This window comes from Papaver somniferum, chromosome 3 (assembly GCF_003573695.1).
Source record: "Papaver somniferum cultivar HN1 chromosome 3, ASM357369v1, whole genome shotgun sequence".
NCBI classification, from domain to species: Eukaryota; Viridiplantae; Streptophyta; class Magnoliopsida; order Ranunculales; family Papaveraceae; genus Papaver; species Papaver somniferum.
Genome location: NC_039360.1, coordinates 52585348 through 52603856, shown reverse-complemented (window position 1 = coordinate 52603856; position 18509 = coordinate 52585348). Strand labels below are relative to the sequence as shown.

The 18509-nt window shown below is 36.5% G+C and overlaps 1 protein-coding gene across 1 annotated transcript; it reads left to right on the top strand.

Annotated features, from left to right (window-relative positions):
• Positions 1 to 595: 595 nt before the first annotated feature.
• LOC113361249 lies at positions 596 to 3384 on the top strand. The gene is made up of 4 exons (XM_026604554.1): positions 596 to 1222; positions 1310 to 1424; positions 2046 to 2324; positions 3145 to 3384. The coding sequence occupies exons 1-4, from the start codon at positions 631 to 633 to the stop codon at positions 3155 to 3157; spliced, it is 999 nt and encodes a 332-aa protein (XP_026460339.1). The 5' UTR covers positions 596 to 630; the 3' UTR covers positions 3158 to 3384.
• Positions 3385 to 18509: the final 15125 nt, after the last annotated feature.

Below are 18509 nucleotides of genomic sequence, written 5' to 3'. Positions count from 1 at the left end.
AACTATGCGGGTGAATGTAATGGAAAGCGATACATCTCAACAGTGTAATAGACCCGCAACAGATTGAAGCAAGGGACACAAGTTTAAGGAAAGTTGACATGGAAAAGGACGGCATAAATGTGGTGAAAACTGTCCAAGGTCATTCAACACCTGTGAAATGGACTACTAGTAAATTCATCAATGATGTCTTTACTATTCTTTTCTATTTTGATTCTTGGACATGTACTCATGTCCAGAAAGATGCAAATGGCATTGCGAATTCTTTAGGAAAATTTGAAAGCACTCAATAGACAGAGTAGAGTGTAGCCTACTTGGATCAAAACTTTGATTCTAAGTAACCAAAACAATTTAATCAGTAATATTTCTCATTCCTTATCTTTTTTTCTCTAAATGGATGTCGTGGGCTGTTGGGTTTGTATTCTTCTCTTTACTATTCAGGCCTGGGTTCTCGACTTGGGTATTATTTGCGCACCTCTTTTGATGGGTGCTGTTAACATTTGAAACACTCCCTTCTGGAGTATTCTTTTCCTTGGATCCGACCTCTTTATATCCTGATCCTGAGTCAGCAAAATTAGAAACATTTTGAATTTTGAAATTGAAAATTTAGAGAGAGAGAGATACAGTACAGAAATGGAGGGAAGTTATGAAAATGCCACCGCCATTAACACCACCACCACCACCATCAACACCACCACTGACCCTATTAACAATCTCTATTTTAGATCATCAGTCACACCATCCCCTAGATCGGTGAGGATCTATTTCCCTTTTGCTGCGTCTACACTATTTCCACAACGAATTCCCTTCAACTCCACCATGAAAACCACCACCACCACCACCACACCAACAAATAACTTGATAAATTTCAATTCTCAACTCTACTTTTCATCATCATCTATAATACGACCAAGATCGTTGATGATCGCTTATCTGTTTGCTGTTTCTCCACTCTTCCCACTACGAATTTCCTCTCCTACACAGCCCTCCAATATTGATAGAAAATTTTGGTTCGAATTTCGCTGGATTCATCAACCACCAGCTGCTGCTAATGAGCAAGATCTACCAGTTGCTGCTGCTGAGCAACCACCTCCTGCTGACGAGGTTGTTGAGCAAGTACCAGTCCATCAGATCAATCCTCTTCCTGTTTTGCATCAGCTTCGTATCATTGTGATTGGAGGTCGATTAACTGGGAAATCAACGTTTCTGAATTGTTTTCCCCATGGTAATAGGCATCCCTTATTTATTTATTTATTTATTTTCAGCCTTTTAGGGTTTGTGTTTTTGATTTTGATTGATGTTTTTGGAACAGCGAGAGAGGGAAATACATGGACGATTGATTTCCAAGTTGACAATGGATTAATTCGATTTGTGTGCGAGGAGATTCAAAGAAAAGACCTAAACATTTATCACCGCCTGTCAGAGAGGTACTTTGGATAACTCTTTTTCTCTAGTTATTTGGTTCTTTACATGTCATTGTTTGATTACTTCTGAATATGAGATGATCCCCAAACTGTTTGAACTTGTAACAATTAGGAATCGTTTTGAATTCTGAATATGAGTAAAATTGAGAACAAGGTATTGGGATATGAGACTCTATTGTTCTTGCAAACTTACAAAAAATAAGTTAATCCAATGTGTTGTGTAGCACAAATATAATTCTTTATAGAATGTGTAATTACTAATAATAGACATTAGAACCTATGAATTAGTTCACTTAGATAATAACATAAGCACCCAACAGCTGCCTCTTTTGCGCGACACAATCTGTCACCATATTTCTGTCACATATGACAATACTATTTGCACCTTGGTCTATGGCATCGCAGAGCAGTCTGAACTCCCAATTGATGATATCTGTTTACATTAGCTGTTTTTTGCTTGTAATCCATTTTACTTGTACACCACGACACCAAGTGCCATAGACTACAACTATAAAGCATAGGCAAGCTACGGCAGACAAAGTCATTGCATAGTTGCTAGGTTTGTCAATCCGAAGTTTAATTATCAATTATGAGGCCCAACATTATTACATTCTTTTTGTGCAGAGGTAATTATGATGGTGCTGTTTTACTTGTTGATGCATCGAATGCTTCAACAATTAATCTCGCGCGACAAATGTATAATGAAGTCTTTAGCCATCTTGGATCCAACACCTCAAGAATCATCGTTATTGCGTGCAATAAATCAGAAGTACACGAGAAAAAGAGTATCAACCGGCGACCAAAGATCACTGTTGGGGTTAAGATTCCATGCTTTTACATTTCGGCAAGGCACAAAGTAAACATTGAGAAGCCGTTTTTGGAAATAGCAAGGAGAGCGATTGGGTAACTTCTGTTTAAACTCTTCTTATCTTTCTTTTTCCTTTTCGTAGTTATTATTAGTGATATCATGAATAATTTAGAGTCTTGTATGCCATAATCTGAAATTAGAGTCTTATCTTGGAATCTCCAAGGTGCTAGGTCTACACTTGAGCAAATTCAGCTTCTACATGTTAGTGAACAACAAAAAACTGACATTGCCTTCTTGTTTGAAATCAAAACTTAATTTTAATTTCATGGAATGCCTGTTAAAAATGTTCAATGTTAAAGACTGGTTCATGATGCCCTCAGTTGGATAGGCTGGTGGTTTTGCTATATGATTGGGCAAATGAGATTTCTGCCAAGTTAGTTAATTTTCAAAATAGTATATTTCATTTTAAAATTGATGAAGGATATATATGTTGCTTTATATCCTTTATATGTTATGCAGCTGTGGATAATAGTATTAGATTAGATCAATGGGATTTCATTAATCTTCCCGCTGAACCCAGCATAAGAGAGACCACAATTCACAACTGTGACAAGATTAGATGGATCGGCACAAGAGATGGCAATGCTTTAGTAAAATCTGTTTACAATTTTCTTTGTGATAGAAACATAAGAAATAACAAAGTAGAATGGGTAGGTATCTGGGACCTAAATGTTTTGCCTAGAATTAAGACGTTACTTTCGAGATCCTTATCCATCTTGCTGAAATGGAATTACGTAACTACAAAAGAGATGTGGTGTACATTTACATAGATGCTGCTTTATCTAAGAAATCTAATACCCTTGCTTATGGTTTATATCATTTGTACTAATAATGGTGATATTGCTGAATTTGTAGGAGGACATGGTAGATGCAGTAGTCCAGAAGAATGCCGAACTACCAGAGCTGCAGCTAGATGGAAGCTAGTCATCCTCACTGACAACAGAAATTGATGTTTTTCTTCCCACTTATTGTCCAGTAGCCTTTATGGACCAGTTTGAAATTCTCCCAGTTAATAATTACATAAATAGAAGCTGTAATAGTTCAGCTGACTTGCTTATGCTTTAAAATATCCTATTGTTAGTATTAGCTTAGAAATATGGATTCTGTTCAAAGGGATAGGAAGTTAATAACCACTTGTGAAGACTCTGCAGTCACTCCATTGGGTTAACTTCCGTCTTTATCCAGCAGACCGTAGATAACTCGGTTGCATTGTATACATGACATCTATTACTCCAAGAGAAACCTATCTTATATCTTTTCCGAAAGTGAAAGTTGGTTTTTACGGATCACCTAGTTCAACTTCTCAAGGGTTCACATGGATCCCATTGTTTATGCAATCGATGTTATTGTTTTCATCTTTTCCCAGCCTCATGGTTTGTGTCAATCTATGGACCTTTGCCCTAAATGGCACGGGCTTTATAGGTTGTTTCCCTGGTCCCTTAACATTGTGGAATACCGTTGTTGGTGACTATCAAACAACAGCTTGGGAGAATCTGTCTACTATATTAGATATTAACGGGGTGTATTAGATTAGAATTTAAATGGATATTTAATCATCCAAAAAATTCCTAGGTATTCAATTATGATTTATAATGAATCATTAAATATCCATGGTATTCAATTTGGATAGTTTTAGATTCCACAAATATTTTAAGTATTCAATTCATTTAAGATTTTTTGGGATAGTTAGTGGCCAGATATATATGGATTTTTATGGATATTATTATCTCATATCAATCTCAACCCACACCACAAGAGTTTTATAGATTTTTATAGACAATTTTTTAATTTGTTATCACCTCATGCTATATTTTCCACAGCCACCGCCAACCACCACCAACAACAATGACCGCTACCACTCACCACCAATAACAACTACCACTGACCACCACCAATAACAACCACCACTAACCACCACCATCGACCACCAACCACCACCACCAAAAACAACCAGCACAATCACCACCAACCACCATCATTGCCACCTTCACGCATCATCACCCACCACCTCAACTTATGGATGAGTTTTTTTTTCTTTCTAAAAGGAAACATGATACAATTTAATATATATCTAAACTAATCCAAATTTAATCTATTATAATACAAAAGTATATATCTATAAGAATCTATAAAATTCATTTAAGAAATATTATAAATCCACTAGATTCAGTTAAACTAGTATATGTATTTACCCATAAAAATCGTAATCCAATACATCCCTGTAAAGCAATGAAACTTACTTAATACTAAGCACACTTATTACCAGAAATATCATGATGGAATGGCAAGATTATTATAAAAAAAATTGTGATAAGCCCGCTATCAAATTAGCAAGGTATGCTAGGTGTGTTAAAGTTTCAAAAATTTGGGTCTCGTCTTAATTTCATTGCTAACGAAGTACTGAGGGATAATAACAATGTAGTTGATTATTCTTCACATTAATCCAACCGTTCTTCTACATCAAAAAATAAATACAAAAAAAAAGTGGTTGTTCGTGATTCGGACCCAAAAAAACGGAAATATATTTCGTGCGGTGACTTTGAAAAAAAGAAGGCCCCCTCATATTTATTCCGCTTTCACTATCTAGGCCTTTATACAGAGTTTGGGCCGTGTGGGATTTTTCAAAATATGGGCATTCGTGTAACAGTTCATTAAACCTTTCAATGTAATCATGAAGTTTTGACTTATTTGCTGCTTAAAGAATTGTATAGACTGCCTAATAATAGTAGTAGTTTTATGTTGTGGGTACAACTTTTTAACAAAAACTTCTACAAAGCCATCCCAGGTGGTGATTTTTTTAGAAGGGATTAAATGATACTACTCATTGGCTCTCTCTTCAAGGAAAAAAGGAAACAAACGCAACCTAAGCACATCTTTTGAGACGTTCGGATAACTCATTGTGTCACAAATCATTTTGAAGTCCTAAGGGTAGATAGGTTTTCATTTTCTATCCCTGTAAATTTACGAAGCATGCCAATTGTCCCAGATTTAATGTCAAATTTGACAATAATGGATGGTAAAACTACCCATGTGTCACGTACCACTTTAGAGGGGTTCATCCTATCTCTAAGGGTTTTTTTCGGGACCTCATCATCATTAACCATGTCGAAAAAGACAGAAATACCACCTAGATCCGTATAATGGGTCATACTTAAATCAAATAGGTCGTTTTCTTCAAGTCTATCTCCTATATGTTTCAAACGACGCATACACATGCAAGAATACTAATGTTCAGCAAGAAAATCGTGCACATGCAAATACAGGGTTACTAAATTAGGTAAGTTTGGGCTACCTCAGCAAAATATACCTAAAGGTACGAGGCTAAGGCTTGTGGAATTTAGGCTGGTAACTCCCATAAGGCCCAAGATACGGATTCAACGTACTTTTCCACGGGTTTCCTAAATTCAGTAATTATGATGATGCAATTGGTGTGTGCAACGTGTTCTTTTTTTTAATAAATAAAAGAATATAAAAGAAAAACTATATACAAAAGGAATTAAAATCAAAAAGAATAAATAAAATTTGGGTTTTATTATTTACCTCTTTTGGAAGGCAATTCCACAATAAATGTAGAATATTACCTGCACAACAAAAACAAGAAAAATACCTAAGTAAAATCAAAGAAAATAAAATAAGATTTAATTAAACTAAACTAAACTAAAAAGAAAATAAACTAAGATGAAATAAAATAAAAAATCTAAAACCTAATCTAAGGGCAAGTCCCCATCGGCGGCGCCAAAAACTGATTTAGTTTTTACAAGTGGTAAGAGTGGATTCGGTTCTCGGAATTTAAAGATTTGGTTTAAGATTAATTAAGAAAAATGCTAAAGAAATTGTATTGGCCAAAGAGAGGGAGAACTAGGGTTTCGGATTCCACTACTTTTGATGTTTGTAAATTCAATAATTAATTTCTCTAGTTTACTCTCAAAACTACTCAAGGCAATTTCGAACCCAATCTCATGCCTCAGAGGATAAATCGTTGAATTTCTTCTTCTTTTTTATGACTTTCGTTGTTAATATAAAGCCTATTTTTCCCTCGCTTATAAAATATCGGTAGCTTAAAAACTACCCAAAACAATTATTCGGAAACGTATAAAATAAAAAAGAAAAATTCTAAGATCTTAAAACTTAATTAGAGAATAATAATTAAAGAAAACTAAGTACAAAAGATTACACATCAAAAAATAATTTCCTCCTCTAACCCTAGAAATTAATTTAGCTACTCGTGAATCAGAAGTTGGAGAAATATGTATCATTCATTGTATTCAAAAATAATTAAAACAACTTACAATGATTTTTAGTCGCTAAAAATGTTCAGCCACCACGTAGTTGCAAAATACCTATTGCAACTACAAAGTAAACGATACAGCACTTCTGTGGTTATGGAACGACGGCTTCTGCGTCTGTCTTTGACAGGCTATTTTTCTTCGTACTCTTGGCTTAGCAGCAGGTAACCTATCTAAACCACTCAATTTCTTCGATTCTAGTTCTCTATTATATCCCAAAGTCTTTGTATCCCTATATCCTTCACCAACAACCTTTATATACTCGACATGTCCTTTGAATTTCTGTAATAAATGCATAAAATCTTATTTTCTTTTATCAGAGAACACGGGAAATAATTTCCTGCTATTTCTGAATCATGCGTCTGCGGTTGATTTCCATACGTCTTCTTGCAGTAGCACACTCCCACATGTTCCACCCTCATCTCGGAAGTAGTTCTACACATGAAATTTCCCCAAAAATAGCTGCAAATATCTCGAGAATATTTACTTGCTCTGTTTTAACACAACCACGTCAACTCTCTATTTTCCCGATTCCAACTCATATACCAGTCATGTTTTAGTCAAGCAGGATCAAACCAATCAATTCCAGTGATTAAGTCGCATCAAATCTTTCCCAGAATCCATACAGAACTTTTCCGGAGCAGAGTAAACCCGAGACTGATACTTGTTCAATTGGTGATTATCCAACCCATTCTAAACGAATCTGAGGCCATTAACATCCCTGTATAGCCATTAAGAACAAGCCCAATTAATTTGAGCGATGGAGTCTCCTTCTAACAACTCCAAAAATTAAATCCTAATTTTCCCGGTGACTGCAATAATTTGTTCCCGATTATCCAGCCGAAGTTAACTAATTTTGACGAATCAATCCTTCCCCATGAATTCCAGCGATTTAATCTCCGTGAAACACCCTCAAAAATCGAACCCTAAATCTATTTCTTCATAGCCCATTTTCCCGCCGAATTTTGATTTTCAAAAGGTCGAAGAATGTTACCCCTTAACCTACTGCTGGGGGTGGCGATAGTAATTGAGATGCCCCTTAGTAATTTCTTGGTGTCTTTAGCATATTCCTTGGGTGTTTTTAACAAGTTTTCTGGAGGTGCCCTTATCCAAAGTTGGGGTGCATTTAGTACTTTTTTGAGGTCCAAATACCACTTTTTGAGCAACTTTTTCCACAAGAACTTATTTTCTTCAAAAGACTTAAAACAAGTTTATTACCGAAAAATAAGTCCTAGTTAATGTAGTTATGGATAAAAATGTGTCGCACTTACGTGCTTATCACTTTTCAAACAAACTCCTATATATGAAGGAATACTTTCTTATATGGTTTGTTATGACAACAACTTATCAATAAATTTCAGTTCATTAAATCTGTCATGGTATCAAATTTTCTAGGGATGCGATCTGTTAGGGTTTCTCAAATCTAAGGGTTCTCCTTTCTCCTGAAATTTGCTTCCGCCGCTACCCTATATATCTCATCTATACTTTATTAAACTTTACTCAAACTTTTACATAACTTCTCAACTTCAATGTCGCCGCCACTTAAACCTTTTCACTATGAAGTACCTTACCCTTCACAAAAACTCTCAATTTTATCTCACTTAAACTTGATGATATTAATTATTTCTTGGTATGGAAATCATAGATGTCTTCATTCTTGATCAGTAAATATCTGTTTGGTTATCTAAATGGCTCTTTACCTGCTCCTGCAGAAACAACTGATGTTGGAGATGAAGCTGCTCCAAACCCTTCATATCTAAAGTGGCTTAAATGGGATCAATTTGTCACTAGTATCTTGAATGCAACCTTTTCTCCATCTATTACAATACCAGTTGTTGGCTGTAACACAACTGCTGAGGTTTGGTCTTATCTTGTCGCTAAATTTCAAAATCAGCTCTCTGCTCGTAAATCTTTGTTTAGAATTTAGCTGTATAATATGCGCAGAGGGTTTAAATATATTAGTGATTATCTTCAGGAGATTAAAACTATTACAGACTCATTGGCTGCCATCAATGAAACTGTTTATGAAAGTGATAATAATACACGTCCTAAAAGGTCTGGATAAAGATTATAATGATTTTATTTTGGCCATTCAAAATCGTGATATTGAGCTTTATTTTGTTGCTCTTACATCTAGACTCATCAACCATGAGTAATGGTTGAAGAGTGAGTAAATATCTTGAATTTACAGCTGTTAGAGCACTGCTTGGTCAAACTTGCATGTGTTTCTATCTCAAGCATGTTTGTCAATGTTAGTGATCAAAACTATAAGTCTTGATTTCTAGTCTACTTATAGATGTCTCGGACTAGGATATAGATTGTGTAGTTGAGCATTAGACTTCACGACGTTCGTCATTTCAAGACGAAGAACTATTAAGGAGAGCTTGTGGAACTTCATCAACAAAAGGTATGTGGAGACTGAAAGTCATCTATCACTTGGAAAGTCTATTTCTACTCTATCTCCTATACTGAGACATAAGTCGTAGTGCTATATAGTTTTCTATTATGCACATTTGATATTTCGAGCTGAGTTTAACTCGCTTACATATTTCTCGAAATATGTGTTGGTAAGCTTTCGCTTCGACCAAGTTCATCTTATATTCTCGACTAAAGTCAAAAGATGATCATGTGAAAATTTCCGAGTAAGATCTTACATGGTTTGTGTGATACAATCATTTGGTGTAGGCTTGGAATGTTTCGTTATGATTATTTCAATAACTTGAAAATTGCTTTGATGCTAATAGTGTGTGAAAACGGCTATAGTCATCCTCTAAGGAAGTTTGAATGATTGAAATAAGAGTTTAGAACACTTAACCATTACTGGATTGTGACATGTTGTGTACTCTTGCACATATGTATTCCATGTCCGGGAACCATAGTATGCATACCTGTTGGTTTGAGAAATCTGGGAACCTCAGTATGCGTACCCGTATGCATACTGGCGTAAGGTTCATGTCCGAATTTTTTGATGGGATTGGAAGTAAGCGTACCCGTTTGCGTACTAGAGAAACCCAATCTTGGTCCAAGTATTTCAATCTTTGCAAACCGTGGCTATAATGTTCATGAATTGATTCGAGTGAATCAAACCGATTTTGCTCCAATTGTGTTCTTGTATACTTCTATGAGAATATATCAATTGAACAACTCTTTAACCAGTTTCATTTGAGTCATTTGAACTAGTTATGTTTAAGATGAATATGGTTGATATGAGAGTGTTCATATGGCTAACTCGGTTAACTATTGTTGATCCAACATGGTGTACACGTTTAGGTACGGTTACTTAAACCTAAATGATGGTACATTTCATTTGTTTGTAACAAGCTAAGTTCAATCTAACGGTTTAAAGATATTAGCTTGGGTTTAATCAGTATTTCATCTAACGGTGAATATTGAATGCGTTGTTACCAAGGTAACTTAGATTGCAAACCCTGATTTGAAAACTATATAAAGGAGAACTCTAGCAACTGGAAAACCTAATCTCCGCACTCCTAAGTGATACTAGTTTCATAGATAGAGTGGATTCTTCTTTAACCTTATGTTTTTCACAAAACCCTGTAGGTTAAAGATTTAAAGACTTCATTGGGATTGTGAAGCCAGACCCAACTATTTTCTATGTAGTTGGGTGTTTTGATCTTGCCTTGTTCTATCGTGATTGAGTACTATCTTCTCTAAGATTTTCTCGAGAGTGATCTCCGATAGGCAAGATAAAAAAAGTAATCACAAACACCTTCGTCTCATCGTTTGTGATTCCACAATATCTTGTTTCACTACCATACGATTATGATTGTTGTGAGGTGATTGATAATACTTGGGTGTTCTTGGGGATATAAGACTGGTTTATCAGTTGGTTCATGTTCACCTTGATTTATCAAAAGACGGAACAAAACTCATAGGTATTTCTGTGGGAGACAAATTTATCTATTCCAATAGACTTTTTTGCGTGAGAAAGATTTGTTTATTAAGTCTTCGACTTTGGGTCGTAGCACCTCTAAGTTCTGGGTGAGATCAGCTAAGGGAATCAAGTGCGTATTATCTTGATTGGATCAGATACGTAAGGAGCGCAACTGTACCTTGAATCAGTGTGAGATTGATTAGGGTTCAACTACAGTCCATTTTGAAGTTCATTGGTAGTATGCTAGTGTCTGTAGCGGCTTAATACAGTGTGGTGTTCAAAGATGGACTAGGTCCCGGGGTTTTTCTGCTTTTGCGGTTTCCTCGTTAACAAAATTCTGGTGTATGTGTTATTTCTTTTCCGCATTATATTTTGTTATATAATAGAAATATCATAGGTTGTGCGTTGTTCAATCAATTAGATAATCCAACCTTCGGTTGTTGATATAAATTGATTGACACTTGAACATTGGTCTTTGGTATCGTTCAAGTTGTTTCACATAATAATCAGGCTCACAGATTCTATCTGTTTGATTTGATGATTACATTGTCAAACAGAGATATCGCTCTTTGATATACTTTTCTAAAGATTGAGTCTGACTGTCTAGTTTATTATCTTGAAAGTATATTGGAGTAAGTCATCTCAGATTGCCGAACAAAATATTGGGTGTGGTTGTTAGGCCCTCTCTTTTTCAACAACAGCTTTAGATCTTGCTTCATCTGCGTCCTTTATCAAAAAGACTTTTGGTTCTAGTTCTGGTGATACCTCTTCTAGATCAGATAAACCCTCATATTCATATGTTGATTATGACTCTATGGAGTGTAAAATATGTGAACAAATTGGGCATTCTGGTAGTGTCTGTAAATACAGATACACTTCATCTCGATATTGAAAATACAACCCCCCCCCCCCCCCAAACACCCCCCAACCCCCATCTAAAACTTTTAAACCTCAAGATAATACTTGCATTCAAGTTCATCTTTCTATGAGATGTTTGTTTATCCAGCTGTTACTGATTGGCTACCTGATTCTGGGGCTTCTCATCACATTACAAATGACTCTACTCTTCTCACTAACACCTCAACTTACAATGGATCAGCTCAGGTGATGGTTGGTAATGGAAACGCTCTACCTATTACTCTAATTGGTGATTCGGTTCTTCATACTTCTACTGTATCCTTTCCCCAGTCTAATGTGTGTTGTGTATAAAGAAACCTTATCTTTGTAAGGAAATACACTAATGAAGATCATTTTATTATTTCATTTTCACCATGGGGCTATGAGATTTAGGATCTTTCCACAGTACAAGTGATAGCTGAAGGACTTAAAACTAACAACCTTTATCCAATCACTAGCTCAGCACCACACTCATCCACAACTCTTATCTCAGTTACTGCTACTTCACCAATTTGGCACAAGCGTTTGGGTCATCCTGCTCATAAGATAGTCCATAAACTTAGTGACACATATCAAATTGAACTGTTGCAATCAGATTTTGACTCCATTTGTCATCCCTATCAGTTGGGAAAGACTAAGCGCTTACCATTCAAAGCATCAGATAAAAGTGTTGATTATCCACTTACTTTGATTCACTATGATGTGTGGGGGCCTGCATCAGAATTATCAACATTGGGTTATAGGTATTACATCCTTTTTATTGATGATTTCAGTCGTTTCCATTGGATTTATCCTATGAAAAGAAAAATTGAAAGTGTAGGTTGCTTCAAACATTTCAAGACTATGAATGAGAATCTTCTTTCTTCAAAAATTAAGGTTTTTCAAACAGATGGAGATTTTGAGCTTGTCAAAGGGAAGTTAAGAGATTATCTTGATGAATGTGGTATTACTGTGACTATCTCATGTCTCAACACACCTCAGTAAAATGGCTTGGTTGATAGAAAGCACAAGCATATTACTGAAATGGGAAACACCCTCTCCATGCAAGCTTGCCTGCCAAAATCTTTCTGGTTTGATTCATTCATCCCTGCCACCTATTTAGTCAACATGACACCAGCTAAGTTGCTTGACTTTCTTACTCCTTATGAAGTTCTCTGTTGCATTCTGTTGCGCAACATCACACTCCTTAATCCACTTATGAGAGATACGTTGGCTGCCTCAAGCTAAGAGTATAGTGCCTTTAGTACTTTATTATTGTCATCCATTCATTGAGTAAACCTTAGGGTTAATCATTGGTTGTTATAAGCTGTAAGAGAAGGGTTATCTCCTTCATTATGATTTTAATGAAATAGAGTTTGTTGGCTGCACTTCTTAAATATTGTCCTGGATCATCGATTCAGGAGGTGTTTACACCATTGATTTCCATTTATGTTTGTTAATTTGTTGTAGTAATACAAAAATTGGCATCAGAGTCGTTTTATCCACCAATTGTTTTTTCCAATGACGATCAAAGATATTACTGATAAAGCCGATGCAAATGAAGCTGCTATCGTTCAACTTAAATCTGAACTTAAATCACCTTCCACAGATCTTACTCTTCAGATCGACACAGTGAAGACTAGTTTCAAGGAACATTTACAAGAGAATAATCGAAATCTCATTCAATTACTCAGTAAGTCCAACATTCCTAATCGACCTGATGATGCAAGTGGTTCACGGAACCATGAGGATGACAACTCCAATTACTTCCATCAACATCATTCTAACTTTGTCAATCACCACCATCGCATTCCAAAGCTCGATTTTCCAAGATTTGATGGAGAAAATCCTAGAGGGTGGATCCAAAAGAGTGAACGCTATTTTCAACTCAACGACATTGAGGAACACATGAAGGTTGACATAGCTGCTATCTACCTTGAAGGTAAGTCCGAGAAATGGTTTCTAAATTTTCAAGTTAATAGAAATAGAATTACATGGCAGGATTTATCTACTCATCTTTGTTCTCGATTTGAAAACCCTGTGGAGGAGAATTTTGTTGGCAGTTTCAATAAATTAGTGCAAACTAATTCTGTAGATGAGTACTATGAAGAATTTGAATCACTAAAGGCTTTAATGTTAAGAATGAACCCATCTTTGAGTGAATCCTACTTTGTTATGAGCTTTCTAAGTGGATTGAAGGATGACATTGGCAAATCTGTGTCTATGTTTCACCCACAAACCTTGGCTGATGCTTTTTCATTAGCTAGACTATAAAAACAAAAGCTTCAATTAGTGACCCCATCACCCAAGCCATACCTCTGGCCCTTTACCACCTAAACCAATTCCAATACCCCTTACAATAGCCCTTACAAAATCCTTAAATACCCCTTAAAATTCCAATAGAACATACCTCCTGGCCCTTTACCACCTAAACCAATTATCACTTCACCTAAATCCAACCCTACAACACCAAAATATTTTTTCACACCTCCACAAAGGTCTACACCAACACCTCCTATCATTAAAAGGCTTACTCAGGAGGAAATGGACAAAAGGAGAGCACAAGGGTTGTGTTACAATTGTGATGTAGTATATAAACCAGGCCATTTTTGTACAGGGAAACAAAAGATCTATATGCTTCACATGGATTCTCCTGAGTCACAGAATACTGAGGAAGAAGAAGAAATTTTTGAGGAAGCACCTGAATCTCCCCTATAATCTGATGTTGAAATATCTCTCCATACTCTAACTGGCTCTGCCACTGGTGAGACAATAAGAATACCAGGTCTCATCAACAAGAAGACTGTTTTTGTCCTTATTGACACAGGTAGCACCACAAGCTTCATTGATAATAAATAGGTTTATTCAATTCAATGTGCCGTCACACCAACTCCACCTATGAGGGTCACTGTTGCTAATGGAGAACAGACAATCAGCTCAGGTATTTGTTCTAAGCTACAATGGAGCATGCAAGGACACAAAATTTTAGAAGATTTAAGAGTCTTGCCACTAGGGGGTTGTGACATAGTGCTTGGAGCAGATTGGTTAAAACAATTAGGTGATGTGCTTTTCAATTTTGCAAAACTCAGTATTTCTTTTCACTACAAAAATAAGAAGATCACTTTACAGGGCACAACTCCTAAACACTCATTCTTGATGATGAGTGGTGAAGCAGTGAAAAAGTACTTCTACAACAATTCCCATGGCTTAGTGGCTCAATTATTCTCCATATCCTCCACCTCCACAACTCCTAAAACTCCAAAAATTATACTTCCACTCTTACAAGAATACACTGATATTTTTCAGGAACCCTCTACACTCCCACCTAAAAGAAGTCTTGATCATTCAATTCCCTTACAGCCACTTTCATCACATGTAAACCAAAGAGCCTATAAGTGCCCATATGTCCAGAAGGGAGTAGTTGAACAACTCATTAAATAAATGCTCCATACTGGAATCATCCATCCAAGCCACAGTCCATTTTCTTCTCCCATACTTTTGGTCAAGAAAAAGGACTTCACATGGAGCTTTTGTGTTGATTATAGGAAACTCAACAACATTACTATCAAACATAAGTTTCATATACCCATTGTAGATGAGCTCCTAGATGAACTACAAGGGTCTGTCATTTTTTCTAAAATTGATCTTAGAGTTGGCTATCATCAAATAAGAGTGCATGATCAAGACATCCACAAAACAGCATTCAGAACTCATCAAGGACATTATGAGTTTAAAGTCATGCCATTTGACCTCACCAATGCTCCTGCTACATTCCAAGCACTGATGAATGAAATCTTTCAGCCATATTTGAGAAAATTTGTATTGGTGTTCTTTGATGATATTCTCATCTACAGTCACAGCATGAGTGAACATCTAGGTCATCTAAGGCTAGTTTTTCTTTACTCAGACAACATCATCTATTTGCTAAGATGTCTAAATGCTATTTTGGGCAACCTCCATTGGAATATTTGGGCCATATATTTACAGCTGAAGGGGTTTATGCAGATCCAACAAAAATTGCTTGTATGCAGTCTTGGCCAGTACCTAAAAATCTTAAGGAACTGAGGGGTTTCCTTGGCCTCACTGGATATTATAGGAAGTTTTTGCAGCACTATGGAGTTATCAGCAAGCCACTCACCAACCTTCTCAAGAAGAATTCATTCCTATGGAGCTCAGCTGATACAACTACGTTTGAGGCACTTAAATTAGCCATGAGCACTACACCTGTCTTGGCCTTACCAGACTTTACCAAGCCATTTGTGGTTGAAAGTGATGCTAGTGACCTGTGCATTGGAGTTGTACTACTTCAGGAAGGTAAACCTATAACTTACTTCAGCAAGCCATTAGGACCTAAAGCTAGAGCACTTTCCACTTATGAGAAGGAATTCCTAGCCATTGTCCTGGCTGTGCAAAAGTGGAGGCAATATTTATAAGGCCACAAGTTTATCATCAGAACAGATCATCAAAGTATTCAGTATTTTCTTAACCAAAAAATTACTACTTCTCTACAACAAAAAAATCTCATTAAACTTTTGGGATTTGATTATGAAATACAATATAAGAAGGGTACTGCAAATATTGTTGCTGATGCTCTATCTAGAAGACCAATGCCTGAAGCTGCTTGCAATCCAATATCTCTTTCTACACCATCATGGGTACAAGATGTCATCCATAGCTATGAACAAGATAACAAAGCAGCACAACTTATTTCACAGCTACTTCTCCAAGCTGATAGTGTTCCTCACTTCACCTACAAGGAAGGCATCTTAAGATACAAGAACAGGCTCTACATTGGCACTGGTGTCAGGTCAGACATAAACTCTTAGATTCTTTGCATGCTTCTGTTGTGGGTGGCCATTCTGGTATACAAGTCACATATATTAGAGCTAAGAGCCATTTTTATTGGCAAGGAATGCTTAAGGATATTTTACAGTTGGTGTCCCATTGTGACATTTGCCAAAGGAATAAGAGTGACAAAACAACTACTGCTGGTTTACCCCAACCTCTCCCTATTCCAGATAAAGCATGGAAACACATCACCATGGACTTCATTGATGGCCTCCCTATCAGCAACATAAAATCTGTCATTTTAGTCATTGTTGATAGGCTCACAAAGTATGCTCATTTAATTGCTCTGCGGCATCCATACACTGCTGCTTCTGTGGCACCAGCATTTCTCACTAATGTGTTCAAATTACATGGTTTACCCTCCTCCATTGTATCAGGCAGAGACAAGGTGTTCACCATCAATTTTTGGCAAGATTTGTTCAAAGCCTTGGGAACTGAACTGAGCTTGAGCACTGCTTATCACCCTCAAACTGATGGGCAAACTGAAAGAGTTAATACCTTCCTGGAGAATTATTTAAGGTGTATCTGTGGCCACAAACCAAGTAGCTGGAGTCAATGGCTAGCTCTGGCATAATGGTGGTACAACACCAACTACCATAGAGGCCTGAAAATGTCACCATTTCAAGCATTATATGGGTACGTACCTCCTCACATGACTTTTCCAACTACTGCAACCACATCTGTAGCTGCAGTGGAATCATACTTAGAGGACAGAGATAATATGCTAAACTTACTTAAAGAATCACTGAGTAAGGCTCAAGAACGTATGAAACTCTATGCTAACATTTCCAGGGTTGAAAGATCATTTGTGGTAGGAGATCTTGTCTATTTGAAGCTTCAACCATACAGACAGGCCTCTGTATCCTTGAGGAAAAACTTTAAACTTTAAGAAAAGTTTTATGGCCCTTTCAAGGTACTGCAGAAGATTGGCAATGTAGCTTACAAATTGGAATTTTCATCTAGTTCTCGTATCCACCCTGTTTTCAATGTCTCGCAGTTGAAAAACATATTGGTCTCCAACATAATCCTTCTTCTATATTACCAGTTGTCGATCCAACTGGAACTGTCATTATGTTGCCTGAGAAAGTGCTGCAGACAAGAACTATCATCATCGGGAAACAGCTGGTGCAACAGGTTTTAATTCAATGGACAAATTATTCACCGGAGGAGGCTACTTGGGAAGAAATATCCAACATCAAAGCTCATTACCCTAGATTTATCCTTGAGGACAAGGATTCTCTTCAGGGGAAGGCAATATTGCATTCTGTTGCGCAACATCACACTCCTTAATCCACTTATGAGAGATACGTTGGCTTCCTCAAGCTAAGAGTAGAGTGCTTTAGTACTTTGTTATTGTCAGCTATCCATTGAGTAAACCTTAGGGTTAATCATTGGTTGTTATAAGCTGTAAGAGAAGGGTTATCTCATTCATTATGATTTTAATGAAGTAGATTTTGTTGGCTGCGCTTCTTAAAGCCAGATATTGGCCTGGATCATCGATTTAGGAGGTGTTTACACCATTCATTTCCATTTCTGTTTGTTAATTTGTTATAGTAATACACCATTCTCTTCTTGAAATATCCAAATTATTCTTTACTTGGAGTAGTTGGTTGCACTTTTTATCCCTTTCTTGGTGATTACAGAAAGGACAAGTTCAGTCCTAAATCTTCAAGATATACCTTCTAGATATACCTTCAAGATATATCTTCAAGATATACCTTCTTGAAGATTTAGGACAAGTTCAGTCCTAAATCTTCAAGATATACCTTCTTGGTGATGAAACTTTTTTCCTTTTTGTACTTGTATATCTACACGTACTTCACCCACTACAATTATTGTTCCCATTCCTCAAATAACTTCTCCAACACCTACTTCAGAATCACCTGCTACATCTTCAACTTCAGATTTACCTGTTGTATACACATACAATTAAGAAGAGCTCATTTCCCATCTTGCGGTACATGTTACTCATCCAATGCTTACAAGAGCAAAAGATGGTATCACTAAACCAAAATATCTCCCAGATTTTATTACTGACTTTACCATTCCTCATGCTTTCTGTGCTACTTACCAACTCAATTCCAACTGAACCAAAGAGTTACAGGTCAGCCATTAAAGATGAAAGATGGAGTGCAACTATGCAACTTGAGTTTGAAGCACTGCAAGCAAATGATACATAGACTCTTGTTGAACTTAAACTTGGTATGAATGTTTTAAGCTCTAAATGGGTCTACAAAATTAAGTTAAAGCCCGATGGAAGTGTTGACAGGTCCAAAGCTCTTCTTGTAGCACAAGGATTTCTTCAACAAGATGGAATT